The 27761-nt window shown below is 49.8% G+C and overlaps 8 protein-coding genes across 25 annotated transcripts in view; 4 read left to right on the top strand and 4 right to left on the bottom strand.

Annotated features, from left to right (window-relative positions):
- LOC129185560 (sodium bicarbonate cotransporter 3-like) lies at window positions 1-10615 on the top strand. 2 transcript variants are annotated; one of them, XM_054782784.1, is made up of 25 exons: window positions 1-180; window positions 1183-1264; window positions 1361-1501; window positions 1573-1711; window positions 1790-1950; window positions 2046-2234; window positions 2392-2501; window positions 2583-2740; window positions 2796-2883; window positions 2967-3113; window positions 3184-3287; window positions 3355-3529; window positions 3594-3727; window positions 7794-8039; window positions 8153-8261; window positions 8339-8500; window positions 8586-8699; window positions 8805-8966; window positions 9035-9286; window positions 9355-9423; window positions 9491-9664; window positions 9727-9861; window positions 9931-10022; window positions 10118-10225; window positions 10292-10615. In XM_054782784.1, exons 1-25 carry the CDS (start codon window positions 85-87, stop codon window positions 10365-10367), a joined length of 3423 nt encoding a protein of 1140 aa, XP_054638759.1. In that variant the 5' UTR covers window positions 1-84; the 3' UTR covers window positions 10368-10615. The 2 variants fall into 2 exon arrangements, with proteins under 2 accessions (XP_054638759.1, XP_054638757.1); XM_054782782.1 differs by having other exon boundaries at window positions 2392-2740.
- On the bottom strand, window positions 4264-6396 carry LOC129185565 (complement C1q tumor necrosis factor-related protein 4-like). Its single transcript, XM_054782795.1, has 8 exons — window positions 6229-6396; window positions 6109-6159; window positions 5905-6033; window positions 5555-5834; window positions 5171-5259; window positions 5050-5100; window positions 4762-4890; window positions 4264-4634 (listed from the first exon to the last, which is right to left on the bottom strand). The coding sequence occupies exons 1-8, from the start codon at window positions 6389-6391 to the stop codon at window positions 4351-4353; spliced, it is 1176 nt and encodes a 391-aa protein (XP_054638770.1). The 5' UTR covers window positions 6392-6396; the 3' UTR covers window positions 4264-4350.
- Window positions 10358-17055, bottom strand: zgc:153896 (uncharacterized protein LOC569930 homolog). 5 transcript variants are annotated; one of them, XM_054782793.1, is made up of 6 exons: window positions 16859-17055; window positions 12472-12894; window positions 12259-12404; window positions 11525-12148; window positions 11238-11460; window positions 10358-11158 (listed from the first exon to the last, which is right to left on the bottom strand). In XM_054782793.1, the coding sequence occupies exons 2-6, from the start codon at window positions 12755-12757 to the stop codon at window positions 11088-11090; spliced, it is 1350 nt and encodes a 449-aa protein (XP_054638768.1). In that variant the 5' UTR covers window positions 12758-12894; window positions 16859-17055; the 3' UTR covers window positions 10358-11087. The 5 variants fall into 5 exon arrangements, with proteins under 5 accessions (XP_054638768.1, XP_054638765.1, XP_054638767.1 ...); XM_054782790.1 differs by having other exon boundaries at window positions 12472-13046; XM_054782792.1 differs by lacking the exon at window positions 16859-17055 and adding an exon at window positions 13542-15598.
- Window positions 13551-15974, top strand: mrps12 (mitochondrial ribosomal protein S12). The gene is made up of 3 exons (XM_054782807.1): window positions 13551-13716; window positions 14009-14059; window positions 15366-15974. The coding sequence occupies exons 2-3, from the start codon at window positions 14011-14013 to the stop codon at window positions 15746-15748; spliced, it is 432 nt and encodes a 143-aa protein (XP_054638782.1). The 5' UTR covers window positions 13551-13716; window positions 14009-14010; the 3' UTR covers window positions 15749-15974.
- Window positions 16067-19222, top strand: LOC129185562 (oocyte zinc finger protein XlCOF28-like). 4 transcript variants are annotated; one of them, XM_054782789.1, is made up of 7 exons: window positions 16067-16138; window positions 16769-16832; window positions 16916-17553; window positions 17629-17704; window positions 17790-18208; window positions 18276-18411; window positions 18483-19222. In XM_054782789.1, exons 2-7 carry the CDS (start codon window positions 16790-16792, stop codon window positions 19088-19090), a joined length of 1920 nt encoding a protein of 639 aa, XP_054638764.1. In that variant the 5' UTR covers window positions 16067-16138; window positions 16769-16789; the 3' UTR covers window positions 19091-19222. The 4 variants fall into 4 exon arrangements, with proteins under 4 accessions (XP_054638764.1, XP_054638763.1, XP_054638762.1 ...); XM_054782788.1 differs by lacking the exon at window positions 16067-16138 and adding an exon at window positions 16164-16552 and having other exon boundaries at window positions 18279-18411; XM_054782787.1 differs by lacking the exon at window positions 16067-16138 and adding an exon at window positions 16166-16552 and having other exon boundaries at window positions 18486-19222.
- Window positions 18795-25892, bottom strand: LOC129185561 (gamma-aminobutyric acid type B receptor subunit 2-like). The gene is made up of 16 exons (XM_054782785.1): window positions 25629-25892; window positions 25360-25497; window positions 25107-25265; window positions 24938-25039; window positions 24799-24870; window positions 24502-24690; window positions 24195-24431; window positions 24058-24118; window positions 23918-23998; window positions 23584-23828; window positions 23132-23335; window positions 22856-22966; window positions 22551-22754; window positions 22351-22476; window positions 22102-22289; window positions 18795-22025 (listed from the first exon to the last, which is right to left on the bottom strand). Exons 1-16 carry the CDS (start codon window positions 25848-25850, stop codon window positions 21854-21856), a joined length of 2511 nt encoding a protein of 836 aa, XP_054638760.1. The 5' UTR covers window positions 25851-25892; the 3' UTR covers window positions 18795-21853.
- On the top strand, window positions 19087-27424 carry tmem116 (transmembrane protein 116). 7 transcript variants are annotated; one of them, XR_008572091.1, is made up of 12 exons: window positions 19087-19426; window positions 19497-19543; window positions 19606-19669; window positions 19744-19863; window positions 19959-20063; window positions 20142-20191; window positions 20268-20351; window positions 20426-20543; window positions 20618-20762; window positions 20847-20926; window positions 20999-23399; window positions 23535-27424. XR_008572091.1 is itself a non-coding variant. In XM_054782796.1 (11 exons), exons 1-11 carry the CDS (start codon window positions 19223-19225, stop codon window positions 21149-21151), a joined length of 1170 nt encoding a protein of 389 aa, XP_054638771.1. In that variant the 5' UTR covers window positions 19087-19222; the 3' UTR covers window positions 21152-27424. The 7 variants fall into 7 exon arrangements, 3 of the variants coding, with proteins under 3 accessions (XP_054638771.1, XP_054638774.1, XP_054638773.1); XR_008572092.1 differs by having other exon boundaries at window positions 20999-21329; window positions 21841-27424; XR_008572093.1 differs by having other exon boundaries at window positions 20999-21329; window positions 23137-27424.
- rpp25l (ribonuclease P/MRP 25 subunit-like) overlaps window positions 26047-27761 on the bottom strand; it is a 2196-nt gene continuing 481 nt past the window's right edge. The window contains exons 1-2 of one of the 4 annotated variants that reach the window (XM_054782805.1): window positions 27385-27539; window positions 26047-26814 (exon numbers count right to left, since the gene is read on the bottom strand). In XM_054782805.1, the coding sequence (XP_054638780.1) occupies window positions 26212-26814 (603 nt within the window). In that variant the 5' untranslated portion in view covers window positions 27385-27539 and the 3' untranslated portion in view covers window positions 26047-26211. Of the gene's footprint in view, window positions 26815-27346; window positions 27540-27761 lie in introns of those variants that run through there. The other 3 variants (XM_054782804.1, XM_054782803.1, XM_054782806.1) reach the window with 3 other exon arrangements.

Raw genomic sequence — 27761 nt, forward strand, 5'->3', positions numbered from 1 at the left:
ATATAGTCCACACTGTTGAAACGCGTAGGCGTAGGGATTTGTAGATGTTTAATTGGTTCGTTGATTTATCATCTTTTAGCCTTGATGAGCTTGAAACTTCCCAGGAGGAAGATGAGTTTTCCCGGCGTTGTGAAAATGGCGGAAGACACAAGCGAACAGATGAGACCGCTACTCACATCCGTAAGTTGTTACTTCTTGTGAGAGAAGCTAGCCGGTCGGCAGCTAGCTGCTGTCATCATCTCGTCAAAGATGCACTAAAGGTGGCTGCACTCAAACTGCACCTTGGAGCAGCTAAAACTTGTGGAGTGTCTCAAACGAGATCGTTAGCTTTCCAAGTGTGGCAGAAAAAAGTCTCTTAACTTTTGTTGTTGTCAACGAGGCACGTTGCTGTCAGGAAGTCAGCTCGCGCGCATCACTTTAGTTCCAAATTCCCACAAGAGAACTTCAACTTGTAAAACCTCTACAATGTGGTCTCGACTCCATGTTAACATGTCTTTCAGAGACATAAACGAGATGTCCAGTAGCTGACCTTATATTCGGCGTGCATCTTATTCAGATTCCAGTATTATTTAGTCAATAAATAATTTCCACCATGTTCTTACCTCTTGTGCGTTTGCGTCTGAAACACAAGAATATTTGAATGGACTTTGGTGGTCCTGAGTGATGTGCACTGATGCTGCACGCTTGATCAGGTCAGCTCTTGTACTCTCTTCCAGCATTGCCATCCTCCAACACGTCGTCACGTGTGTGTGTGTGTGTGTGTGTGTGTGTGTGTGTGTGTTAGCGTTGCTGCGATATCCCTGGTGACTGGTGCAAACGTCAGCAAGGTGGTCTCTGGTGGCGTGCAGCGGTGGAGTGTAGCGTGGGACAGCGCGGCATCCCCTAGCCCCTCCTTCCCCACAAGTTCCTGACCTCCCATCTGTGTTTTTCTTAAATTACACATTGTCTCGATCTGTGTTGTTGGAATGACTTGGTCGTCGATGTTATGGTGTGACAGATTGTTCCTAAGGTCCTCTTGTGTAAGACATGAACTACAATGCTGTGTGTGCGTGTGTGTCAGACTTGTGAAGCCCTGTCTGATGAGTGAAAAATTAACATGCACTAAGTGCACGTGTGTGTATGTGTGTGTGTGTGTGTGTGTGTGTGTGTGTGTGTATGTGTGTGTGTGTGTGTTTGCTGTAGGGTAATGATGAGGAGGCGGTCTTGGACCGAGGGAAGACCAGCTCCACGCTCTCCACTAACTTTGAGAAAGAAGATCTGGAAAGTGAGTGTGTTTTTATTTTTTTGTTTGTTTTTTAAACAATGCTTCTAGGATTTAATCTTTGTTACCTTTGACCTGCTGTCATATGTCGTTCATCAGGTCACAGGGCACTCTATGTTGGTGTTCACGTCCCATTGGGTCGACAGAGCCGGCGGCGGCACCGTCACAGAGGACACAGACATCACCGCAGAAGGCGGGATCATTTGGAGCGGGAAGACGGCCAAGAGTGTCCGTCATATGGTTTGTCCTCCGCTGTTGACACGCAACCGTTGCACCTCTGACTACGGCCGACTGATGGCATGTTTTTTTAGACACGCCCTCCCAAAGGGTACAGTTCATCCTCGGCACGGAGGATGACGATGAGGAGCACGTTCCCCACGACCTCTTCACCGAACTGGACGAGCTCGCCTTCAGGGACGGAGACATCCTGGAGTGGAAGGAGACCGCCAGGCAAGGACGCCTTTCCTTTGTGTGTCTGCATGCTCTCACACATGCTCATTAGTCATCACTGCTTATGTGTGTGTGTAGGTGGTTGAAGTTTGAGGAGGACGTGGAGGATGGTGGCGAGCGTTGGAGTAAACCTTATGTGGCCACGCTGTCCCTGCATAGCCTGTTTGAGCTGCGCTCCTGCATCACGAACGGCACTGTACTGCTCGACATGCGCGCCAACACCATCGAGGAGATCGCAGGTCAGTGTACTGGTGCCGCCACCGTCAGGACATGTAGCTTGCTCATGTTTGACTGTTGTTAAAGCGAAGAGATTTTACTGTCCCCCTCTTTGTAGACATGGTGATTGACAGTCTGCTGGCGTCTGGTCAGTTGGACGAGGACGTTCAGGACAAGGTGAGGGAGGCCGTCTTGAGACGTCATCACCATCAGAACGAGAAGAGGCTGAGTAACCGCATCCCGCTCGTTCGATCCTTTGCCGAAATCGGCAAGAAACATTCTGACCCCCATCTACTAGAACGCAATGGTGAGGATACAGCACTTCCTCTCGGATCTTCTCTCATTTTTTTTATTTCTCATCAACAAATCCACCACCAACAAGTCCAAACACACAGGAAGTGTCAATGAGCGTGATGACTACCAGACAGCCAAACGTGATGTCAAGCTTCTTCCTGTGCCGACAGGTCTCCTGGCGTCCCCTCAGTCGGCTCCCGGGAACCTGGACGGCAGCAAAGGGGGCGAAAGTCGCGCAGGCGGATGCAGTGGTGAAAACAGCACAGTAGACTTCAGTAAGGTGAGAAAGGGTGGACATGACCAGCTTCTACTGTCCCCTGCAGGCCGTGCAGGTCATCACCACCGGTCATGTGTGTTTCAGGTGGACATGAACTTCATGAAGAAGATTCCACCTGGTGCAGAAGCCTCTAATGTGCTGGTGGGGGAAGTGGACTTCCTGGAACGTCCCATCATTGCCTTTGTGCGCCTCTCCCCCGCCGTGCTCCTCACCGGACTCACTGAGGTCCCAGTGCCCACAAGGTGAGATCAACACCACCATTTCTGGAGCCCAGGTTCTGATTCCTTTCTCGATCAGGTTCCTCTTCCTTTTGCTGGGTCCGTTTGGAAAAGGTCCACAGTACCACGAGATTGGACGCTCCATGGCCACTTTGATGACAGATGAGGTGCCGCCTTCAAACATTGCCAGTCATTTGACTGGGACCACATAGCTTTAAGACTTATGTTCATAGGTCTGTGGCACTCGTAGATTTTCCACGACGTTGCGTACAAGGCGAAGGACCGAAACGACCTGCTGTCAGGGATTGACGAGTTCCTGGATCAGGTGACGGTGCTCCCACCAGGCGAATGGGACCCGAGCATCCGCATTGAACCCCCAAAGAGCGTCCCCTCTCAGGTGGGCCGGGCAGGCCTGCAGATGTGCAGCCTGGAATGTTAACATTTCACAAACCCATTTGTCTTTGCAGGAGAAAAGGAAGATTCCATCTGTCCCCAATGGCTTCGCCCACAGCTCTGACATCATCAAAGAGGCAGAGCATCAGACTGGACCAGAGCTGCAGAGGACAGGAAGGTTCAGAACATATTGAATACGATCAATGTTAGCTATAAGACTGCTAACGTTCTGTGATGTGCATCAGGCTGTTTGGTGGTTTGGTGAAGGACATCCAGAGAAAAGCACCCTTCCTGCTAAGTGACATCACAGACGCCATCAGCCTGCAGTGTTTGGCATCCATCCTCTTCCTATACTGTGCCTGCATGTCGCCCGTCATCACTTTTGGTGGCCTGCTGGGAGAAGCCACCAAAGGAAATATTGTAAGAAGCTGTGTGCCACTGCCAGTGGCTGTGCCTTCTCAGGTCTGACACTTCCTGTCCTTAGAGCGCCATTGAGTCGCTGTTTGGGGCTTCTCTTACGGGTGTGGCCTACTCTGTCTTTGCGGGTCAGCCTCTCACCATCCTGGGAAGCACCGGCCCCGTTCTGGTCTTTGAGAAGATCCTCTTCAAGTTCTGCAGGTTAGTTATGAATCTAAATGACCCTGTGAGGTCTTTGCATTGGTTTTCTCTCTCTCTCTCTCTCTCACCCCCCCCCCCCCCAACCCCACCCCCCAAAATAAATTTTATTAAAAAAATTTATTTCACTTTTTTTGTAAAACAGTAAATTTGCAAATTCATGAATAAAAATGATTACATTTAATCATTAAGAAAAATTGCATTAAAGAGCTTCTACCATTATAGAAACCTAAAGAAAATAATTTTGGTAATTATGAACATTAATGTTGATTTAAGGCTGTGGCACAAACCTTACACTTCCAAACACTTACACCTCCAAAACATACAAGCAGTGGAGGTCAACATATGCATGCTAAGCTATGCTAACTTTTATACATGGAACCTTTTTTTTAATTTCAGTGTGGTGATAAACTTTGTTTGTAAAGTTCTGATGTGGGCCATGTTTAATTTTAAGAAACAAGCTGTGAGCCGCAAATTGCCCCCGGGCCACAAAAAAGTGTCCTTGCAGCTTACATATGAAGAGTGATTCAACAGGAAGATAAAGACAAAACTATCAATGTTTATTTAGTGAAAAAGCCAGGTGCTGTGGCCCTCAACCCCAGAATGTGTAAAGATGGCTGCCATGCTCACATGGGGAAGAGCAAGAAGCCGCTGAAGGTGCTATGGTGGTTGCTGTTGTCCCAAATCTGAGTATTTTGCCACAAATACAGAGAGAGCTTGTCGCCCTTTTCCAACAGCAGCGCAGCGCCATTGGATGCCGTGTCGCTGCCCTCGCCCGACGGCTGCTCGTGGGTGATGAGCTGGATCTCATTGTTGTTCTTGTAGAGCACGGCACTCATGGTGAAGTCGGTGGGGGCGTTGGTGGTGAAGCGGATGTAGTAGACACCTCGAACAGGTGCTGTGAACTCTCCTGCAAGACAAAGTTGCGAAGCATATCCACGCAAGGAACTTGCTCAAAATACAATGGTAATGCTAATGTTTACCAGACATAAACACAGTTCATGCTGTCGGAGGTGTAGCGCATGGTCGGCATTCACCTGTCTCCTGGTCGTATGCCTCGCCAATGTTAGTCAGCACCTCTTTGTAGAGGAGCTTCCTCATTCCTGTTGTTGTCTTCTGAAGGCCGTTACCACCCAGCGACGCCGCAAACGCCACCTTGGGCACATCTGTACAAGACGGCAAATAACACCTTGTAGACCCTTTTTTTTTTTTTTTTTTTTTTTTTTTTTTTTTTTTTTTTTTTTTTTTTTTTTAGTACCGGCTATGGGCGTGTCCTTTTTACCAGGATGCTGACGCTGATTACTGTGAAAATATTTGAGACTGACCTCTTATGGCCTTCAGCTCCTTCTCTGCAGTCTCTAGTCGGTCTTTGATATCTACCAACACACAACCATTATTTGATTCCTTCCTCACACCCAGCACGATGTGAAGAAACAAAGAAAGTACCTGCATTTTCAGCCTGAACCTGCGTCACTGAAGCTTGGAGACTTCTCATCTCGGATTCAACATCAAACGCCATCGGAGGCTCGTCCACCCTTACATTGCCAACAAACACAAACAGCTGATGACTGCTGTGCTAGAAGCGCAGGAACCATTATGAAGATGGAAGTAGTGGAACTACAGTAAATCTTCACTGGACCAGAAATGGAAAAGTAACTTTTAAGGACAGTTTGTACTCATTTGAGACAATGATTGGTTCATCTCCTACTGAGTGTGGAGTGCCTCAAAGCTCTATGCCCAGCCCCCTTTTCTTTCAATTATCATACACTCAATCTTCAGACTCGGTTAGTTTGGAAGGCAATGAAGTTTGGTTTACAGTCTGGTTCTTACAAGGGGAAGAGCAGGAAGCCACTGAAGGTGCTGTGGTGGTTGCTGTTATCCCAAATGTGGGTGTTGTGCCACAGCACCATCTTCAGCTTGTCACCCTTCTCCAGCAGCAGGGCAGCGCCGTTGGACGCCGTGTCGCTGCCCTTGCCTGACGGCTGCTCGTGGGCAATGAGCTGAACCTGATCGTTGTTCTTGTAGAGCACGGCACTCATGGTGAAGTCGGTGGGGGCGTTGGCGGTGAAGCGGATGTAATAGACGCCCCGAATGGGTGCTGTGAACTCACCTGGATGAATGACAACATTCTTCTTAATCCCTGCTGCTGTCGCACAATGTCTCACTCTGTCCATGCTTACCTGTAGCAGCATTATAAGCCCCGCCCACGTTAGTCAGGACATCCCTGTAGATCAGATCTTTGTTTCCGAACAACGTCTTCTGGGCTCCGTTTCCTCCCAATGAGGCGGCAAAGGCCACTTTTGGAGTTTCTGTACCAACAAAACTCCTAATGTTATCCTTTAGACATCTTTTGTTTCACGTGAAGAACCTGCCGACTCGCTCACCTCGGACCCTCTTGAGCTCCCTCTCGGCCGCGTTCAGACGCTCCATCATGGCTGTTACCATGGAAACACATTAAACATATACAGAGCAATGCTGTTAGCCACACACAAGCTCAGAGTCACCTCGTCTGTCGGCTTTCAGATTCTCCAGAGCCTCCCGAACACCGTTCAGCTCGGTCCGGCTGTCAATGGGCTGAGCCCAGCCACAATGGGCCAGAACCAGCAGGACCATGAAACGTAGAGACATAGTGGCGAGTTGGAGACAAGATGGCAAAGAGGGCGGCATTTTTGCTGTCTCTTATAGCCAGGCGGGCTGCAGCCCTTGGACTTGAAACATTTGTCCCAGGTCAATATTGACTCTGATAAGAGAAAAGAACCCCATCTCTACTGCATCTTTAGCTGAAACCTTCTGTCCCTGATTTCTGGCTGTCATGGCAACGTCTAGCTGACCTCACCTGCCTGTATGCTATGAAGACAATGGTTTGTGTTAAACTATATGAAAAGAAAAAACCTTTTAACATTCCAGCTTACAGTATGTAACAGCGTGAGGTCAACATCAGACAGTTCATGAAGCCAGCAGGACTTTGGTTAGTGGTGGTGCAGTATTGATGGGGTCGGGGTCCAGCTGTTCTCGGATTGGCTGGCTGTTTTGAGGACAAGCTGTAAAAGTTCTCAGAAAACAAACTTTGCCGATGAGCCTTCTTAAAAGTAAATTCATGTTTCTTATGAACGACAAGGCTTTGGCTCATGTGAGTGCATCACGAGGAAGACCAGGGTCCAGATCATTATCCCCTTGCTTGGGTAAGAAATAGGGATGTTTAATAACGTCAGGCCGCACGGTGGTCTAGTGGTTAGCATGTTGTCCACACAGTCACAGTTAGATCGGGAACACCTTGGTTCGAATCTCCATTGGGCATTATTTCTGTGTGGAGTTTGCATGTTCTCCCCGTGCGTGGGTTTTCTCCGGGCACTGCGGTTTCCTCCCACATTCCAAAAACATGCATGTTAGGTTAATTGGCGACTCTAAATTTAGAGTCGCCATAGGTATGAATGTGAGTGTGAATGGTTGTTTGTCTGTCCCCGCCTGTTGTCTGAAGTCAGCTCCAGATAGGCTCCAGCATCGACCCCGCGACTCTAATGAGGAAAAGCGGCATAGAAAATGGATGTATGGATGGATCTATAATATCGAGCGATCAATACTGGCAAAAGAATGCAATATCGGTTCATCGGATTATCTGCGCGCGAGTGATGACGTCATGCTCCACACACCAACAGCCTTACTTTGCCAGCGTTGATTGGATTCTTATATGTGAATTTATTAAGACTAACTTGTCTTAGTTGTTGTTTTAGTTGACTATGGGTCATGATTTTTAAAATGACTTTTGTTGGGACTAAATATTAAATAAATATGGCACTTCTTCCATGACTTGCATTGCATATTGCAGTATTTGTCCTATTTTGCACACACAGTGTTTATTTGTGAAATGCATGCAGTGGCATCACAGTAAAAGAAGACTAATGTGTTCATTCCTTACATGAAATGTGACCGGACATTAGTTTGAGGGCACTCAATGAAGTGCTGGACAATATACTTGAGTGTACTCGATATACGTAGGTAAGAAAGACGATATTGAGCTTCTCTAAATATGAACTCGAAATTGTTAAAAAGTCTTCTTCGCTGTCCTCAGTGACTACGGCCTGTCCTACCTGTCTCTACGGACCAGCATCGGCCTGTGGACCGCCTTCCTCTGTTTGCTACTGGTTGCCACAGACGCCAGCTCGCTTGTGTGCTACATCACACGCTTCACCGAAGAGGCCTTCGCTGCACTCATTTGCATCATCTTCATCTACGAGGCCCTGGAGAAGCTGGTGCACCTGGGGGAGCTCTACCCAGTTAACATGGGTAACCACCTGGACAACCTGACCTTCTACACGTAAGGCGGCTGCACACAGCATCATTTCTTGTCCACCTTCTTAGGTGCTCTGCTGTCCCACTCTTACCGCTGACACCTAAACTCCTCGCTGAGATGGTTTGCTGGTTCTGCAGGTGTGGCTGTTCTCCACCCGCCAACACATCAGCTGAGATACGTGAGATTTGGAGCAACTACGGCTACAACTCGTCTGAGAGCGTCCCATGGTTGCAGCTTAGTGTAAAGGTGAAATCTTGTATGTCCAACAGTCAGCCTCTAGTGGACACCAGGACATATAGAGGTGAGCATTGTCTCTTTTGCAGGACTGTCAGAGGTTACACGGCAAGTTTGTGGGCTTAGCTTGCAGCCATGAAGGTCCCTTCATCCCAGATGTCCTCTTCTGGTCTGTCATCCTTTTCTTCACCACCTTCCTCCTCTGTTCCTTCCTCAAACACTTCAAGACCAGGAGATACTTCCCCACCAAGGTTGCGTTCACATCCTCTTTCATGCGGGACAAACAAAACAAACGAGAAAGCTAATGCTGTTTAGTTTTGTTTTTTGTGCCTACAGGTACGGTCAACCATCAGTGACTTTGCTGTCTTCCTCACCATCATGGTCATGGTGCTGCTGGATTATCTAGTGGGAATTCCTTCTCCCAAACTCAGCGTCCCGGACCGCTTTGAGGTAATGCTAAAGTCCCATCAGGAGCGTTGATAGGTGACGAATGTTGATAGGATTTATGGCGGTCAAAAACTGGTCACATCAGTGCTGTGATATTGTGTCTCTCAGCCCACCTCCAACACCCGTGGGTGGCTCATTTCGCCGCTGGGCACAAACCCCTGGTGGACACTGCTTGCCGCAGCGATCCCTGCTCTTCTCTGCACCATCCTCATCTTCATGGACCAGCAGATCACCGCTGTCATTGTCAACAGGAAGGAGAACAAGCTGAAGGTGGGCCCGATCTGCCTCGCCTACGCCTCGGCTGCCAGGCTTAAACCCTCCTGGCCGTGTGCTTCCAGAAAAGCTGCGGCTACCATCTGGACTTGCTGGTGGTGGCGCTGATGCTGGGCGTGTGCTCCATCATGGGGCTGCCGTGGTTCGTGGCAGCGACCGTGCTCTCCATCTCGCACGTCAACAGCCTGAAACAGGAGTCGGCATGCGCGGCCCCTGGCGAGCAGCCCAAATTCCTGGGCATCAGGGAGCAGCGTGTGACTGGGTTCATGATCTTTGTCCTGATGGGCTGCTCCGTCTTCATGACCTCTGTGCTCAAGGTGAGCGCCACGCCATCGTGCTCGCCTGACTTTTCGCCATTGTCACACCTTCCTTTGTTCGTCCTCAGTTCATCCCTATGCCCGTCCTCTATGGCGTCTTCCTCTACATGGGCGTGTCCTCGCTCAAAGGAATTCAGGTGCGTGTCTGTGTCTCCCTCTCTCCCACCGCGTCTGTCTTCATGTGTTTGTCTGTCATGTGTGCAGCTCTTCGACCGCATCAAACTGTTCGCCATGGCGGCCAAGCACCAGCCGGACCTCATCTACCTTCGCTACGTGCCTCTCTGGAAGGTCCATGCCTTCACGGTCGTGCAGCTGTCCTGCCTCGTTGTCCTGTGGCTCGTCAAAGCGTCCCCTGCCGCCTTCGTCTTCCCCATGATGGTGAGACGCATGGAGAGGTCACCGTGTCCCCGCCTCACCACCTTCCTCGCTGTGCTCCGCAGGTTCTGGCGCTGGTGTTCATCCGGAAGCTTCTGGACTTTTGCTTCAGCAAGCGAGAGCTGAGCTGGCTGGACGACCTCATACCCGAGAGCAAGAAGAAGAAGGACGACGATAAGAAGAAGAAGCGGGAGAAGGAGGTGAGTGCCGCCATGTGACCATGTGACCATTTGACCATATGACTCTTGGCTGAGTTGCTTGCTTTCCAGGATGCTCAGCGGATGTCGGAGAAGGTGGCAGAAAACTTTGCTTTCGAGCCGGCCAAGGTCATCGAGGTGCCGGTGAAACGTTTGAAAGGACAGTGAGTCAACTGTGTGGTAACCACGTGCACGCACACACACCTTTAAACATCTAACAAGTGTGTGTGTGTGTGTGTGTGTGTGTGTGTGTGTGTAGGACGGACCCGTCAGAGGTGAACATCTCATATGAAATGGACAAAAGTGGCGTGTGGAAGTCTCTCTCTGTGAAGTCTGACAGTAGCAAAGCTCTGAAACACAGCAACAGGTGATCCTGCCTTCACCACATCTACTGATGATGTCACTGATCTGTTGATGTCATGGCGTCTTCCAGCCAGGAAAATCTCGCCAGCGTTGCTGTGGGTCGCGGAGAAGATGCGAGTGTCATTGATGCCGAGACGTCATTATGAGCCACAAAGGAGGTCAAACTTCAAGAGAACCAGTCTGGTTCCTCCTCAACTTGAGGATTAAAGTGTTCTTTTTTTCTCACCGTTTTATGGTGAAAATACACAAGTTTTATTTTCACAAATTGACCAATTCTTTCATCACAAAGTGTGTATGCATACGTGTGTGTGTGTGTGTATGTGTATGTGCATGTGGATAGGCTTGCTGTCTTTGTAGTTTAATTTGTAAATTTAATAAAATCATTTGGATAATCTGGTGGATAGCTACTCTATCTTTTTATGTGGTATACAAAGGTGTCAAACAACGGCATGGCTCAGGTAGTAGAGTGGTCGTCTCCCAACCTGAAGATTGCGGGTTCCATCTTCCGTCCTCCCAAGGATGTCGAAGTATCCTTGGGCAACATACTGAACCCCCAGTTGCTCCTGATGCTGCATCATCAGTAGGTAAATCTGCTAACGGTGTCAAAGCACTTGGAGTGCCTTGGAGGTGGAAAAGCGCTATACAAGTGAAATACCATTTACCATAATCGGCAACCAATCAGATTTCACTATTAAGATAACAAAAGCTTTTTAGTTCACCGTATAAATAATGATTTTGGTATCTCTACTTGGCAACCTGGACTTGGTGCAGGTGTTAGCAGAGATTTGTAGGTTGAACATGAATCAAGGAGTCACCCTTGATAGATCTTGTGTGTGTGATCTTGACCCTGCAGGTATGATTTTGGATCAAGGTGTTAAGAGGAGCATGAAGATGAAGATGGCAGTCACCAGTGACACGGTCACACTTTGAGGTCCTCCTGCCAAAACATAAGAAAGAAAACCATTTGGACTCCTTGCAGGCCGTGATATCAAAGCTCAATAGCGCCAAGGCCTCACCGCTGTGCAGCAACATATCCTGGGTGACCTTCAGTGATCCGTTGTGTGGTGCTGGTTGGATGTTGAGCAGCCGGCACATGAGCGGATAGATGTGGATGCTGTCAAAGGGCTCAGACAGGAAGTTCTTCTTGAAGTCAGGTCCAAAAGCCCTGAAGATCATCTTCATGTCCATCTCGCCATTATGGTAGCCGTGGTCGCCTTTGTTGACATAGACGATGAATCTCTAGCAGGGAAGGAGACAAGCAGTGTAAGAAGAAGCAAGCAGACATATTCCAGAGAAGACTCACAGAATTCAGGTTGAATCCCAGATCGGCCACAATGACGATAGGAGGCAAGCGGCGGCTCCTGGCTAGATGGAAGCTTTCCGGCATGTCGTCTTTCCTGTACACTGTCAAGTTGGGTGCCTTGGACAAAGCCTCAAAAACTTCCTGCTCTTTGCCCGGCCTCGGTGTCAGGATGCCAAATCCACCATAGTCCAGGATCTCGAAGCTGGCCACTTTCAGCAAGTTCACGTACTTGTTGAGGATAATCTCGTCCACAAGGGGGCGCTTCTTGACAGTGGTCATGCCGTGGTCAGACGTGATGATGACGTTCAGGCTGTCATTCATGCCGTGGCGACTGATGGCCTCGGTTAGGTAGCCGATGGTGCGGTCGATCTGGCGGACGATCTTCTTCCTGTCGGGGTGGTCTGGCCCCCTGGTGTGGCCCACGTTGTCCGGCTCGCCATAGTATAAGGTCACCAGGTCAAAGTCCTCTTGGGAGAACCAGCTCATCACTGTATCGATCTTTTGCCGCCACTCTGTCTCGTTGTCGTCAGGATGTCCTGCCTTCTCCACCAACACTCGGTTGACGGCCTGCCCGCTGTAGTTGGCCCCGCCCCCCGGATAGAAGAAAGAGGCGGTTTTCAAGCCCTTCAGACAAAGAAGATTACAAGTGATGATCATATCTCAAGGCCTCAACATGCTAATGTAGCTAACGGCTACTGTTAACATCAGTAATTAATCTTTTTCGGATATATGACCTGGTTCTGAGCGGTGATCCACAATGGCAGCGGTCCGTTGTCCCACCACTCAGATCGGGTCAGTGTCTTTTTGTGAGGAACCTTCTCGTTGGTTTGCGTGTTGAACATCATGTTGTGGACGACTTCGTGGTCCTCCACCCACCTGCCTGTCGTGCAGCATGATAGTCAGACATGAAGACCTGAAACAATTAATCTGGGGGGGATATGGGTCACCTGTGATGGTGGTGAAGTGGGACGGCGAGGTCATTGTCAGCATGGGCGGCGTGATGTATTTGGCCTTGACGCCGTCCTTCACCAGCCGGTCCATGTGTGGTGTGTCCACATCCTGGTCGTAGTCCCACCTGAAGCCATCAAAAGAGACCAGCAGCAGCTTGTTCCTAGTCTCTCTGAAGGGGCTGGCGGCAGCCCAGGTCACAGAAGCAATGAGCAGGCCCACCTGGAGCTTCATTGTCCTCTGAGAGCGAGTGTGGCGACTGAGTATCTGTCGGCCGAGCTGCATGTTAATGAGTGACGCCGCTTTGATAGAGATCTGCTGATGTTCACCGGAAGGAGTAGACCTTGGACCGCACCTTGCTTGGCATCCATCTTTAACCACACCTCCAACAGCACGCAGCAGCCATCACTGACAGGCTGGCACTGAAAGGTTGCAACTTTGGTTCCATCACTGACAAACATTTGCAGCTGAGTGTTGTGTGTCACATGTCATTGAAAGATGATGATTAGTGGTAATCTTCCAGGCTCCGCCCGTGTACGTTTTCTGCTCTTATCTGGTGAGCTGATATGAAAAACTGAACGTGGTGACACATATTAATGACCCATCAGTGTGATATGATGTACTGTAATTACTCTTTAGCCTTGAAGCAGTCCCAGGGTCAAAGGTCAAACTCTCGGTGAGTCAAATCCAACAAGTACGACTACATGTCGCCCTCTGCTGGAGTCTAGAGCGTCTACTTTACTGCAACATGTAATTCTAAAGTGTACGTCTTTCAGCTCTTTGCCTTTTTCACCAGTAAGGTTACCAATGTCAAAAATATTTCGATAATTTACATAGAGGGAGTGCGCCTTTTAATTTGAGCCAGAGTACTTTTGTCTTGAAGGACTAATATTCTGTGCCTTGGTCACTCGCTACAAATGTTTTTGCCCGCTATCCGGCTTGAAGTCTACTGTGGATGTGCTGCTCACAAAATGGCATTAAATGTTTAAAGTTTATCTGCAGAAAAGTTAACAATGACAAAAAATTCTAACAATGTTTTAATGATTTACATATAACGTATAGCTCTTACTTTGCCCCGGAAGTACTTTTGTTGATTTCCGGTGCCGTTGTTGCTAGTTCCTCCGGCTAAAAATCTACTCTGTGCTCACAAAATATCATTAAATGCTTCCGTTTGACTACAGGACTTGGGCCGGTTGTCACTGCGGATAAGTGTGACAGTGTGGTCGTTTGAGTCCCGTCATCAGGTACGATAAACTTGTTTTGCTGTTAGTTGGCTATTAGCGTGTTAGCACAAGGACAAGGTATGACATGCAGGGCGAGATAAAGGACAAATTTGACAGTTAATGATGGGGTTGTTTATTTCCACATTAAATGTCCACAAGATGCCGATTTAAAGCTTCTTATTGTTAGCATTCTTCCTGCTGCATGCGCACATACAAGACACTAGCATATCTCGACTCAACAACGTGTACAGAGACGTAGATAATTCATTCATAACTTGATTTGGTGTCTTTTTGTCTCATTTGTGTGTTCCAGTGATGTCACTGTTACAAAGTTTAAGACCTGCACTCACGTCGCTCTTCCAAGGCAAGTTGGCACCAGTAAAGGTGGAGTACAGTGTACAGTACAGTGGAACCCCCAAACTCGTTAGATTTGATGTCAAAGCCTTTATGAAATCGTTTAAAGGAAAACTTTTTTCGATTTTGTACATCATCCACAATCCTTATGTGAAACATGGGCACACGTCTTTTTTTCTGCGGGTTCTAAACAGAGAAAAAACAGCAAGCATGTGAGAGCTAACAAGGCACATAACAGGACACACATATTTTGAATATAGCGAGCCCACTCCAAAACAATGTGATTGAACACCAATCTGTACTGACTGGGAAACAAGCATATGAACAACTACGAATTGACAACCAAATTATCTGTAAAGTATTGGCCCACAATCCATGTTTTGTTTATACACGGCTAGATGGACTGTGTTGTGATCATATGCTATGTGCTCCATGTATCACAATCAATAGCATGGTGACTTACTCGATGGACAGTTGTCTTATTTTGGTTAGGTGGAAAAAAAGTGTCTATCCCTGCGGGGTTTGTTAGCTAAAAATCCTTTGTTTGTTGTGATGCAATCTCTTGGAGCAAAGTCCTCCTCGTCATATACATGAAGCCTTTCCATAGGTGGTAACGCTGTATGACACTCCAGAAACACTCCATTTCTTTTGGCATGACTTGGCAAGTTCCACCTTTACACCACCAAGTCATGCCGGTGTAATGACCCCCCCCCCACTTTGTGGGCTCAGCTTCTAAAACCTGGATCCTCATTGGTCCAAAGGTAGTAGTGGTAAGTTTTTGGCTTCTTAAGTTTAGAAGAAATAAATTGGAGGCTAACTGGTTTTCTCACTAGCGGCCGTCTCGAGTCCCTGCAGCATGAGTTGCGCAATGTGATATAAAGAATGAATAATAGGAGTGTAAAGGTGACTATATCCGTGTTATTTCATGTCTACAGGGTTCTAATAATGTTAAAAAATGCATTTAGAAAGGCATAAACGGGTTTCTTATGCTTTAAGTACGAAAATATTCCATTTAATAATATTGAATCTTATAGTGCGGATGATTTTTTTCCCACACACATCTGCACCATGTTCATGACTGTTTCATTATGAGACTCCTCATTGTCATATTCTGCTTTAAAGAAACTACCAGTGGTCTTTTTGACGTTCTTCATGGGATGTCCCGGAAGGACAGTTGCCAGTGGACTTTCTGAATAGAAATGAAGGATAAGACTGAAAATAATCCATCAAGTTAAAAACATGGCACGTCAAAAGAAGACCAGCCAAAAGACAAGTCAATATATTAATGCGATTTCCGTGTGTGTGTGTGCATGTAGCGTCCCAGCAGACCTACGCATGGACCCGCCCCCTGCTATCCAGCACCATGGCGACTCTCAACCAGATGCACCGTAAGGGCAAACCCAAAGCTCCTCCCAAGCCAGTGGGTGCCACCTTTGGGCGGCCCCAGCTGAAGGCGGTCATCCTGAAGACTATGATCAGGAAACCCAAGAAGCCCAACTCTGCAAACAGGAAGTGCGCCCGTGTGCGTCTGTCTAACGGCAAGGAGGCGGTGGTGTTCATCCCCGGGGAGGGGCACAACCTACAGGAGCACAACGTGGTCCTGGTGGAGGGGGGCCGCACGCAAGACCTTCCTGGCGTCAAGCTGACAGTGGTCAGGGGCAAGTACGACTGTGCCCACGTTATCAAGAAGAAACAATAGACATACTCAGCGGTGCCACCGACTGGCCTCATGGACCATCTAGTGACAGTGTGTCAATGAAGTTGCTTCTGCCTTCTGTCTATATTTGGTCTGCTCTCATTGGCCAATCTGAGCTGAGTGGTATGACCTCAACATACACACACACACACAGAGTATGGGATGGAAGATGACGTCACTATTGTACTCGTTTTTTGTGTTCCATTTTAATAAAAACTTGAAGATTTGAGTTTGGTGCTTAATGTTTTAAAATGAACAGTGTCAAATTAAATATGAGTAACAATGCAAATTAATTCATTTAAGCTTTAGAATGGGTTCTGGAAAGTATGCGATGACGTGTTAGCAGACAACAGGCCAGCTTTCACCCTCAAAAGGCCTTTTTTCCTGGCGGAGGTAATGCTGCGCACCGGTGGTAATGTTTGAGTTCAATGACTTAAGTTAAGCTTTCGTCTTTTGGACTTCAACGCGTCATGACGTCGTTAGCCCGGCTAGCTTGTGTTAGCAGTCTTTAGCCGGTTTGCTAGCTGCTGTTAGCTCATGTTAGCTGCTTTTGATTAGTGATTTGTCTTTACTTAACCGCTGCCTGCTGCCTTTACTCTGTATTTTTGTCTTCACATCGTGCTTGCTACCTTGAACGTGTTAAAAGTGTCTTTACTGTGTGTTGAGCTAATGCTCGCCACCTTTTAGCTTGCGTTCGTCGCTTTTAGTTTGTGTCAGCTGCCTTTCGTTAGTGCGAGTCTAAATTACCCTGTCAAGCTTCACTTTTTGTAAACAGTGTCTTGTTGCAGCCTTTGGCTCGGAATGAAGGTACGTTAGCTTGCTGGCTAATGCGAGTTGGATATATTTAGACGCTTTCAGTAGTTTATTCCACGAAAGCATTGATCGCTTCTTGGCAGCACAAGTGAACCGTAAACTTAGCCTGTGTCAAACAGAATGAAAGAGATACTTCTGGTCCTTTCTGTGGGTGTAAGACAAGTTTATTAATAAGTTTATATGGTGACATTTGAACTGTTAATTTTTTAGAGTGCAAGTGACAAAGTGGAGATGAATGACGTCAAGCTAGAAGAACAAAACTTTGCTGCTGGAGGTTGGACTTTTATTGTGAAATTTTACCTGGTAATGTCGCTGTCAATGACGTCATTATTGCGTGTTGTGCATCGCTTTTTGCAGGAGCCGAACCGCCGCAGTCCAAAGCGAACGTCGGCTCGTCCAAGCGGCGCCACCACTGCTCGCTATGCGACCGAGATTTCTCATGTCCATCCCGCCTCTCCGACCACATGGCAGCGCACTTTGGCGAGAAGCCGCACGTGTGTCACGTGTGCGGCAAGCGCTTCAGCAAGAAGATCAACGTGAAAGTCCACCAGAGGGTGCACACGGGCGAGAAGCCATACTCGTGCCCCGACTGTGGCGTCAGCTACGCCCAACTGGGCTGCCTGCGCCGCCACCGCCTGCGCCACACCCCTCAGAAGCAGCACCTCTGCTCTGTGTGTGGGCGTGGCTTCCTACAGCACCGTTACCTGATACAGCACCAGCGCACGCATACGGGTGAGCGGCCCTTCGCTTGCCTGCTCTGTCCTAAGCGTTTCGCCTCCACTGCCGGCCTGGCCGAGCACCGCCGCTCACACACGGGGGAGAATGTCTACTCGTGTTCCGTGTGCCACAAGGTCTTCTCTACGCCTTCGGCCTTCCGTGACCATGCAACACTGCACACGGGCCGCAAGTCACACCCTTGCTCGCTGTGCAGCAAGAGCTTCAACAGACCCGGCCTGCTCAGGAAACACCTGCTCAAACACATACAGCACTCAACGGTGTGTCACGTTTATCATGTGAGCCATGATGCCTCTCTCTGCCCTCTCACCTAAATGCATCGTGTCACATGACAGCTGGCTGATGGTGGTGTTGCCGCAGCTTCGAATGGCGAGGAAGAGGAGTGCTCCCAAGAGCAGCCTTCATTGCCAGGTGAGCGAACCACATGCATGCAGCACAGTTAATTGGCTTCCTTGTTTTTTCTGGCAGGTTGTCAGGCTGTCCATCCTGTTTGCAGGAGGAAGCGGTAAGAAGAAGAGGAAGAAGCTCCATGTGTGTGACCTCTGTGGGCGGAGCTTCTCCAGACCCTACAAGCTGAAGGAGCACCTGGAGGTACATGGTGCCCAGAAGCTGCATAGCTGCTCGCTGTGCGGGAAATCCTTCGCCAACGCCACCAACCTGAAAGCTCACGAGAAGATCCATGTAGCAGACAGGCCACACGCCTGTAGTGTCTGCTCCAAGCGCTTCCTGCGGCCTTATGAGCTGCGCAAACACATGAGGATCCACGTCCGCGATGGCCTGGTGGACAACCCTGACAGCTCCACCCTGGAACAACCCGAGAGTGTGCTGGTGGTGGCGGCGGCGGCAGCGGCAGCGGCAGCGGCACTACTTCCTGCTAACAGCATTAACATGGAGGAGGACGACATGCAGAATCAGGTAGCTTTGATGTCTAAATGTTACCATGACCACTGACCTGTCCAATGATGTTATCATCGTCCTTCAGCAGCTGCTTGGTAACCACAGCAACAAGGACGCTGCAGTGGAGGACGTTGATGTCAGGGTGGCGAGCGAAGACGAAGGTGTTAGCGGTCTGATTAACTCAGATGGTGAAGAAGAAGACTGGAGCCCTGCCGTGACCCGTATGTTGACCACATGTCCCTCATGACTACATGTCTCTCATCTTCTGGTCTTCTTGTCCGTGTCCTTCCAGCAGACGACAGCAGGGAGGTCCAATCGGACGAGGACAAGCGCAGGCACCGCTGTCCCGTCTGCGGTCGCGACTGCTTCAAGGCGTCGGCACTGCAGAAGCACCTTCGTATCCACTCGGGAGAGCGTCCCTTCCAGTGTGCCACCTGCGGGAAGAGCTTCACACAGCAAGTTCACCTGAAGGAGCACCAGCGGATCCACACGGGCGAGAAGCCGTACTCGTGTGCTGAGTGCGACAAGCGCTTCACCTTCTCCAGTGCCCTACGCCGCCACCAGCGCCTGCACGCCGACACGCGGCCATACACGTGCGCCGTGTGTGGCAAGACCTTCAAGCAGCGAGGCTCGCTCAAGAGCCATCAACTGACCCACTCGGGAGTCCGCCACCAGTGTCCCGTGTGTAACAAGAGCTTCAGCCGCCCACGGGAACTCAGCTACCACATAGACATGCATGCCGCCAGCCGCCCCTATTTCTGCCACGCCTGCATGAAGAACCTGAGCAGTGCCCGCGCCTTCCGTAAGCACATGAAGCGGCACGAGCCAGCAACCTTGCCGCCTCAGCTGGACGCCGCACAGATGAGCCCGTCTGGTTTGGACAGTGCTAAGCTCGGCTAATGGACCCAGTGTTGGGGTCTTTGTGACGGGACCGCATGATGATGTCAAAGCAACTGTTGCCACGGCAACAACAGCAACACACTATAAAATAAAGAAGAAAAAGTCAACACTTGATAAACAACACTTGTTAACATGGTCCTTCATTCTGCTTGTGTGGACATGTTTGTCCTCTGGAGGGCGCTGCACAGCTGCCTCCTCTGGTGGGTGGGGATAGTGCGTATCAATGTGCAGTGCAGCACACACTCTGAGCCACATGAACAAGAACACGACATGGAATACTACACGGACCGCATGATCCCATACAAGAACTTCACTGGACCACATGACTGGACTGAGGTCAGTATTCTGTAGTATTTTTATACAATGAGGTTCGCTTGTGGTCCTGATTCATGTGTTGTCTGTGTAGCTCCTTGAAGTGGTCCAGTGGGTCAAGATGCTTATGGCTCTGCTCAGGTGAGCACCTGCACTTTTAATTGGGTCTGGTGATTGTTTGGTTCTAACAGTGGTCATTACAGTGCACTCGGTTCCGCTTCCATCATTGCCTGTATGATGTCAGAACGACGAAGCGGAACCTCAAAGGTAAGTCACTGGGCCCATGAAAACCACATGACTGTGTCCAGAACCTGATGAGCGACTGTGACATGACCTTGCAGCGCCGGCCCCAGGTTTTGCTCAGTGTTTCAGACCTGCTGCTCGCCCTCTGCTGGCTGCTAGGGGGCACACTTGCGTCTCTGCGCTGCCTCAGCTGGTACCACCTGCACACAGCCCAGCAGGTCAGAACCCGGAATGTTCCCACAGTCTGTTGACCCAAATGTTTTGTTGCGCTTCCATTGTTGTACACGTGACTGTGTGCGCGTGTGTGTGTTAGGTTGTATGCATGGCGTCCTTCTTCTACACACTCAACTATGTGTGGAGTGTCTACAATGGCCTACGACTCAGGTTCTCCTGCGGCCCACATCATCACCCTGGACAGGTACCACTGACATGAACAGTACATGTATCTAGATGTTTTATGTCTATAGAGGTCTGCATCATCGTGCGATTTTCACAGTTTTCCAAGCAAGGGATCTGGGCTGCCAACTTGATGCCGTTGCTTTGTGGGTGAGTGTGATCTGGTTGTCACTTTAGCATGTCACAGGAAGTGTGCTGAAGGTGAATGATGTGCTTGTGTTACCAGCGTGGTTCCGGTCCTCCTGATGGCACCAGTGTTCATCCAAGGAAGTGTCAATCAGTGCGGCGCCAACTGTAGCAACTCGTACAGGTGAGGGGGCGTGTCTGCCATCAACTTGCGGCGGCGGTGTGTTGCAGACATGATGTTCTCTCACCCACACACAGATGCCCGCTGATGCTTCCCATTGCCGCTCGGCAGCCAATCAGAGCCTGTCTTGTGCTGCGCGGCTACTGTGGCACCATCTTCCTCGCCACATTCCTCTTTACGCTGGTCAGCATGATGGTGAGTCGTGCACGCCAACATGTCACGCTAACAGGTCGCATACCTCGGTAACATGTCAGCTTGTCCTGCACCAGGTGCTCATGGGAAAGGCTCGTCGTGTGTACCGGCGAGTAGTGATGTCACATGGTTACCTTGGCAGCCAGCAGCAGGCCTCCTTCCGTTCGCTGGACTTCCGGATACTTGCGTACCCGCTCGTCTTCGCCCTCTGCTGGGGACCCGGTCAGTTTTTATGTCTTTTGCCTTTCTCTTTTTTGTATGTGATCTGGAGGTTTAAAAAAAGGTCATGTGGTCTTGTTCCATCAGTGGCATGTTTGGTGCTCATGCGTGTGCTGATGTCATCGGAGGACATGTGCGTGGCTGCGGTGATCCTCTACATCGCTCAGGTGGGTGACCTTCACTGTCACATGACTGTCACAGAAGAGTTGTGTCAAAAGTTACATATGTTTGTGCGGTAGGCCTTCACATCGCCGTCTCAAGGCATCCTCCATTGCGTTCTGCTGGCGTGCACACGTGTGTGGCACGCGGGCCAGCCGCTCGCTTGGCGACACGCCGACACTCAGACGCCGCTGCTGCGAGCACAGAAGACGAAGAAAAGCTATCACACCTGACCATGATGTCATCACTTTCACTTTGACTTGTGGGAAAAGTCCCTCTGAGCCCTCGGAGATTCCCGCCAAAAGAGGAAGAAGCACGCTGGAAGAGGAAGTGATCAAACGTCACATATGTTGTCATGAGACTCATGGCGGAAGGAGACCAAGATCAATGATGACATCACAGTAATAAAAGGTAATGATTCTTGTCTTTAGGTCTGGTCTCGTTTCAGTCTTTGCGGGCCACCGGTGCTGACGTGTGGTTCCTGGGCAGAATTTCTCTACACTCAGCCCCCAGTGCACCCCCACCCGCACTCATCCTTTGGCAGCACTACAAAGAACTTTCTGTTAATGAGGACAACTCATTCTCGGCACCGCTTGTTATCATGGCAACCACAACATCAGAGCACGTGGAAGCTGTCGTACAAACATGTCCACGCTGACGTGCACTGCCGGAGTCTATTACATAATGTTTTCGATCAGCGTGCAGTGACGTAACCTCACGCATCCCTGCCTCCATTCCATAATAGTGGCTTAACTTTCACTTCTGCCAAGTAGCGAGTATGTCTCCATGGTAACTGTTAATGTACCAACCAATCAGTGACATCATCAGCTGGTCCTCTAGTGGAGGAGTCTTTTATTACTCTTTGTTGTGTTAATTAGTCATCAATTAGCCACCAATCAATGACGTTTTTTGATTCTCGAAGACGAAGAAGCCGTTCAGAGCTGCAGCGATGAGTTGTGAGTCCTGGAAGTGGTGTAGCGTGCATCCTGGCACATGAAGGCTTCCCACCTGCCAAAGTGGGCGGAGCTGCTGGCACTTACGCCACCAATGACAGGCAGGTAGGAGTGATGGAGGATGGGCAGCTGGACGGACAATCGGCGCCGCACGCTGACAGATGCAAAAATGATGACACTGACGTTTCAAGGCTGCAGATTGATTGACATGTGACAGGACGTGGACTCACAGGTCAGGAGCGTTGACATCAGTTGGATCCTCCTTGGCCTCTGACCTGACCTCTGCCGCTGGACCACCAGAGTGTGACGACAGGTTGTACACGCAAGATTCAAACAGCAAACCGCTGGCACTTCCTGCGGCGCTCTGACCAAGCTGCGCCTCCAAAGCCTCACAAAGCGTGTCAATTTGAGCATCCAGCTGTAAGGACATTTGCATGTGACTGGCTGCACTTCCTGTTTGTCCTCATATTTGCCCTCACCTCGGCTTTTTCATGTTTCAGCAGTCGGTTGAGCTTCTCTTCAGTCCTGCCCCCTGTAGTTCCTCCCTCTGTAGCCCCGCCCCCTCCACTCTGCAGCTGGCTGATGTTGGATGTTGAGTTGATGAGCTAAACACAAACGCAAAGCATCACAGACGCTCGCTCTCCTGAAAGAAGGCGGGGTTAGAAAGCAGCCTGCTGACCTTGACTCCCAACATGGCAGTGAGGACGAGGAGGTCACAGGCAAGGATGAGAGTGCTGGTCACGCAGAAGTGAAGTGAAGGATTGTGGGACAAGAGCGGCCAAGCGCACGCTCCCGCTACACTGAACGCCACCACCGCCAACATACTGAGTGCCAGGCTTGTGCTGCGCCTTCTGATGTTCCACGCCACGAAACATCCCAGACCCTGGAAGTGACCCATTTCAAAATAAAAGCACTGAAGTTAGCTTGAGTACAACGTGTCACGAAGTCCATTAGCCGCCCAAACCTGTGTGTGTGTGAGATTACCAGTAGAGGTGCTTTGTAAGCATAAAGGATGGTGGTCCACAACTCCATGTTGATGCTGCTGCAGCCATCAGTGTGTGTCAACATGACAACACCCCGGTGGGCGGAGTCACTCTGAAAAGCAAATTGGATAGACTCCAGCTCACCCTGACCTGCACAATTAATGCGGCTCCACCTGTTGCCATTCAGCAGAATAAGTCATGGCCCCTTGTTGGTGCGACAGTTTTCTCATGTCAAATACCTTTTGCTCAATAAAGGTTCTAGAAGAACTTGTCTCACCTCAGGCCTGTGCTGCGTCACCACCCGCCTGAGAGGGTCCACCATTTGCCAGGTGGTCAAAACAAACACGTCCAGCAGGGCTAAGACCAGCGCCATGTAGCATGGAGGCGGCACACGAGCTCGCCGCGAGAAACACTGCCATGTTTGAATGAAGACTGCAGAGTATCCCAGAGTTTGACCCAACAACAGAACCCACAAACGAACCTGTGACATGTGACATGTTGCTGTCATCATGGTAACACATTCTGGAATGTCTGATGATGCTGAAGTAAGCAGAACAATTTGTACAGCATGTAACAAAGTACATGGTGTGTAACATAACATGTAGTCCGTATGCTGTATAACGTATATGGAATGTATTGTGTAAGGTGTGTAGCATGTAACATAGGATGTTTTGTGTAAGGTGTAACATGTAGGGCGTGGTGGTTACAAACAAAGATGGCCGAGCTGACCGAACAGAGAAGGTGGAGCGTCGGTCGGGGCAGCGAGCCGTCATCGAGGCCGGTGGCCAAGACGGAGGCGGCGGAAAAAAGGACGGCCAGCAGCAGCATTGCATCCTGGGAAGCGGCCGTGTTGGCGTCAAGGTCGTACCATGTGCAGAACTTGATGGCGATGACGCAGAGGACGAGCAGAGAAACTGCGGCAATTAGAGTGGCGACCGCTGACACTACCTTGCTGACGCGCACCTGAGTCTGGTCTGTGGGCGGAGCAGAACCTGCATGAGCAAACGCTTGGCATCACGGCGGCCATCTTTGCACGGAGCAACATGAACATAAAACAGGTAACCTTTGAACTTGATCAGGTGCTTAGCCAGTCGGAGTTGTTGTGTGTGGCTGACGAACTGCCCCACCACCACTAGATTATCACCTGTGAGCGCACACACGCGGTCAGTGGTCACGTCATCACACACACACACGTGCACACACCTTGAGACTGGATGAGCTGGATAGACGTCATTCGTTCACCATCTTGGAAGGCAATTGGACCCTGAGAAACACAACATGATGTCACTGTGGTGACTCCGCCTCCTCACAGACAAACGGGAAGTGAGCAGTCCACTGACCGTCATGCCATCAAAGTGCGTTCGCTTCATGGCATCCAACAGCTCCCTCGTCACCTCCTCCTCGCTGACGCTGATGTTTTGGTTGTATTTCGCTCGCCGCTTCACCGCCTCCATCACCTCGCACAGAGCAATGGCTGCCACCCACACGGCGTCATAGGCGAAGGCGTTGAGCAGGCTGACCTTTGCCCTGTGCTGGAGAACCTGTTGCTTGGAGACGTCCTGGTAGTGCTGAGGCATCTGTGGATACGTCAGTGTCGAGTCAGCACACAGGAACACGGGCCAACAAAAGTGTCGACTTAGAGCACACCCTTCCAGAAACTCCTGGCATGTTGGTGATGCCAACACGTGTGACCTGCAGCCAGATGGCACCGTCCGCCACCGCCAGCACGTCATCAGCTGTGCAGTTAGAAACCTGAGACGAGGACTTCCATCCTGGCTTTTCTCCTCCTGCAACGATCCACTGATGTCCTGAAGCAAACAGCTTCAATCTGGAGGCCTGAACACGTGAGGAACACACTCTGAGCGTACTATAAACACAAAATGAACACATGACGATCACGCTATGAACACACTGAACATTTGATGCTTTAAAAAGTCAACTTACACAGCAGAAAACCTGAGAGACAGAATCTTCATCAGAGTGTGTGAGGATGATGAAGATCCGCACATCATGTTCCTGTTGTAATGTGATGTAACATGATGTCACGTGCAATACAATCAGAATGTGGACGTCAAAGGCGCACCATCATGTCCATCAGACCACTGCAGGCGTCACTGCGGAGTGTCGTCATGGAAACGAGCTCAAGGCCGGCCTTCATCAGCTGTCTGCTCAGATCCTCTGCTATCTGAATTACAAAAGCGCAGGTCAAAGGTCATGGGGTCATTCAACAAGGGCACCAAAGGGTCAGTCACCTCCTCGGACCCCTCCTGCGCAATGACGCCAACACGTGTCCACCTGTAGCGCTGCAGGAGTTTGACGGCAGCCTGACTGACAGCCCGACCTGATGGCACTGTGCTGAAGGTGTTCCCACACCACTTCCTGTTGGACAGACTGGGGGCTGCAAATGACACCTGTGTGTGTGTGTGTGTGTGTGTGTGTGTGTGGTGGGGAGGGCAGGAAATGAAACATCATAATGTCACAGCTGAATCCGCTCCATGTCAGTACCTGAACCATCCTGAACGCTGGCAGCGCACGAGCCACCAGCGGCGTCACGGAAGGACACGCCCCGCCAAAAAGCAGGCGATACTTAGGCCCCGTCCACATGGCATCAAACAATGCTTTGAGAGCAGCTGACACGTCACACTACAAGAAACAACACTGAAAGCCATCATGGTGTATGGACCTTGTTACTTAAAGCCAAGCTTGCTAGTTTTGTGTTCGCAAACATCTCCCATCATGCATTTGGGCTCCTACAACGTGACATCGGCACCAACCTGCAAGTCCACCACGTCAAGTTGGATGTCATAGTTTCCCAGAGGTGGAGCTTGCTTGCTCAGTTCCTGCAAGGCCAGTTGCACCGTCATGTTGACCACGCCCCTGTGATCCGCGGGCCTCATCCACAGTACAGGAAGCGGGTGACGGACCCGGGTTGGTATCGAGTCAAGCACTGGGCAGCAGAACAGGAGACAACAGAGCGGGCCCAGCATGGCGAGCATGTCTATGGCTTTCCTGTAGGAGGGCAATGCTAATCTGACCTCAGAGGATCAAAGGCTCAGTCACCATGGCAACAGGACTGACTCCTGAAGCCATCATTGATTACCTATTATTTTTATTGATCACTACGTTTTGCACTTTTTTGGCTCAAATTTAGTAAAAATTCCAGTTAAGCATTGCTGTCGAACATTGTAATCCTTCTAATCAATATTTTCTTTTAATGACACAAAATAAGTGTGCACATTTAGTGTGTTGTTCAATTTTATAAAAAAAAAAACTTTAAATAATATCAACAAATCAAGGTGAGTCATATGGCAGTCACAGGAAACAGCAAGTGACATCATGTCCAATCAGGTTTTGAGATCAGCTGTCCGCTTTGAAATCTCTAGAACGTCCCCTCCCCCTGGCACCACCCCCACATCCCCTCTTCCTCTTGTGAGCACCCCGTCCTCCCCCCTCCTCTCTGGTGGAGGCATGGGTGTGGGCCCACAGGCCGTCAAAGCGGCCCGGCGCCTGGTACCCGGGCTGCTGGCGGTCCAGAGGGTCCCTGGAGAGAAGGATCCAGATGGCGGGCAGCTTCCTGCTGACCGTGAGGCTGTCCAGACCGGCGGCGGGCTCCAGCGGCTCCCACACGTCCGTCACGGTGTTGTTGGCAAGCTGGGTCAGCTGATGCAGGCCCCTCACACGCCGCTTCAGGAGCTCGGCGCATGTGATGGCTTTGGACACGCCCTTTCCGCTCGCCGTCAACACCAGCTGGCGGCAAAGGGGCGGGCCCTTGTTGACCCCGCCTCCACCTTCCTCATGGGCTGCTGCTTCGGGCTTGACCTCCATGCGGTCAAGGACATAGCGCAGCAGGTTGCGGATCTTGCTGCCATCTTTGACGCGGACCTCCGGTGTGTTGGCAGTGAGGCTGAACGGACAAACAGACGGCTGGTCCACGCTGCGAGCTTTACTGTAGTTCTCCATCTACGAGCACATACACACGAACACAAAATCATGAGACTTGCGACACGAGCGCCCCTTAGCGTCCATAGACGGTATTTAATAGTTAAGAGAAAATGTAGGGAGTCCAACGTCGGGTCACTAATGCGTCACCCCGGCAAATAAATGGCGACCATCCGTGAGGGGCTTCAACACATTTGTTGTAATTAAATCAACTTTACGGTACACGGTGACAGGACATTACTTTTACTGTTACATGGTCAAATTATAAGGTCGCCATTTCCTTCTCATAGTCTTGTGCTTCTGATTATTACACAAATCACACCTTAAAGTATTCCACATTGACGAAAACAACAAAAACAAAACAACTGACGGCGCGAGCAGCGACTAAACATCCTGTTGCAAACGCGCACACACAACTAAGGTGTAATCATGCTAAGCTAATTTTAGCAGCCATGCAAGGCTACAAACGGCCAACCTTTTCATTCAATTAAACTGTCGTGAGAGCAAAACACACACACACGCGCGTTCCAAAAAGTGCTATCTGTGTCCTTACAAGGAATTGTTCAAATCTTACTGTTGCTTTCCTCTCACCGAGCTTTTTCCTCACGTTTAACACTGCCGCAAAGCGAAGACAAGTGTCGCAAACAGCCCCACTGGCCTGACTGGAGGGAGCTGTATTACCACTGAACTCTCTATACTACTGGACCGGGCGTCCCTGCTGACCGCATGAAGCCATTGGTCGGCCATCTTGCTTCACCCAAAAAAAAAAAGCACACACGCATACACATACATGTATCTTAATTCACTACATTTATTATGTTTCGGTTTAAAAATTAACACGAATGAACAAAAATTCAATTGAAACAGAGTAAAGTTCCTAGACCCAAATGTCAAAATTTCCCTCCAGTTTAAGTTTTTTTCTACCTCTAATTTGTGAAATTACAATGCATAACAACTCAATTTCAGTG

The sequence above is a fragment of the Dunckerocampus dactyliophorus genome, chromosome 7, assembly GCF_027744805.1.
Source record: "Dunckerocampus dactyliophorus isolate RoL2022-P2 chromosome 7, RoL_Ddac_1.1, whole genome shotgun sequence".
NCBI lineage: Eukaryota > Metazoa > Chordata > Actinopteri > Syngnathiformes > Syngnathidae > Dunckerocampus > Dunckerocampus dactyliophorus.

Bases quoted from the DNA above. Each gene is read 5' to 3' on its own strand.
- LOC129185560 (XM_054782782.1), top strand. From the start codon at position 85: ATGAGCTTGAAACTTCCCAGGAGGAAGATGAGTTTTCCCGGCGTTGTG. The intron at 1,951-2,045 runs GTCAGTGTACTG...CCCTCTTTGTAG, and splicing joins CACCATCGAGGAGATCGCAG to ACATGGTGATTGACAGTCTG. The intron at 8,262-8,338 runs GTGAAATCTTGT...TCTCTTTTGCAG, and splicing joins GGTTGCAGCTTAGTGTAAAG to GACTGTCAGAGGTTACACGG.
- LOC129185565 (XM_054782795.1), bottom strand. From the start codon at position 6,391: ATGCCGCCCTCTTTGCCATCTTGTCTCCAACTCGCCACTATGTCTCTA. The intron at 6,034-6,108 runs GTGAGCGAGTCG...TTGTTGGTACAG, and splicing joins GGAGCTCAAGAGGGTCCGAG to AAACTCCAAAAGTGGCCTTT. The intron at 4,635-4,761 runs GTGAATGCCGAC...TTTGTCTTGCAG, and splicing joins GGCATACGACCAGGAGACAG to GAGAGTTCACAGCACCTGTT.
- zgc:153896 (XM_054782793.1), bottom strand. From the start codon at position 12,757: ATGCAGCTCGGCCGACAGATACTCAGTCGCCACACTCGCTCTCAGAGG. The intron at 12,405-12,471 runs GTGACCCATATC...GCTGCACGACAG, and splicing joins CCACTTCACCACCATCACAG to GCAGGTGGGTGGAGGACCAC. The intron at 11,159-11,237 runs GTGAGGCCTTGG...ATGTTTTGGCAG, and splicing joins GGATATGTTGCTGCACAGCG to GAGGACCTCAAAGTGTGACC.
- mrps12 (XM_054782807.1), top strand. From the start codon at position 14,011: ATGTCACTGTTACAAAGTTTAAGACCTGCACTCACGTCGCTCTTCCAA. The intron at 14,060-15,365 runs GCAAGTTGGCAC...GTGTGCATGTAG, and splicing joins ACTCACGTCGCTCTTCCAAG to CGTCCCAGCAGACCTACGCA.
- LOC129185562 (XM_054782786.1), top strand. The intron at 16,833-16,915 runs GTTGGACTTTTA...CGCTTTTTGCAG, and splicing joins ACAAAACTTTGCTGCTGGAG to GAGCCGAACCGCCGCAGTCC. The intron at 18,209-18,275 runs GTAGCTTTGATG...ATCGTCCTTCAG, and splicing joins AGGACGACATGCAGAATCAG to CAGCTGCTTGGTAACCACAG.
- tmem116 (XM_054782796.1), top strand. From the start codon at position 19,223: ATGGTCCTTCATTCTGCTTGTGTGGACATGTTTGTCCTCTGGAGGGCG. The intron at 19,544-19,605 runs GTGAGCACCTGC...TGGTCATTACAG, and splicing joins ATGCTTATGGCTCTGCTCAG to TGCACTCGGTTCCGCTTCCA. The intron at 20,927-20,998 runs GTGGGTGACCTT...TTTGTGCGGTAG, and splicing joins TGATCCTCTACATCGCTCAG to GCCTTCACATCGCCGTCTCA.
- LOC129185561 (XM_054782785.1), bottom strand. From the start codon at position 25,850: ATGCTCGCCATGCTGGGCCCGCTCTGTTGTCTCCTGTTCTGCTGCCCA. The intron at 24,871-24,937 runs GTGCGCCTTTGA...ACATTACAACAG, and splicing joins GTGGTCTGATGGACATGATG to GAACATGATGTGCGGATCTT. The intron at 22,026-22,101 runs GTGAGTCCACGT...TGCATCTGTCAG, and splicing joins GATGTCAACGCTCCTGACCT to CGTGCGGCGCCGATTGTCCG.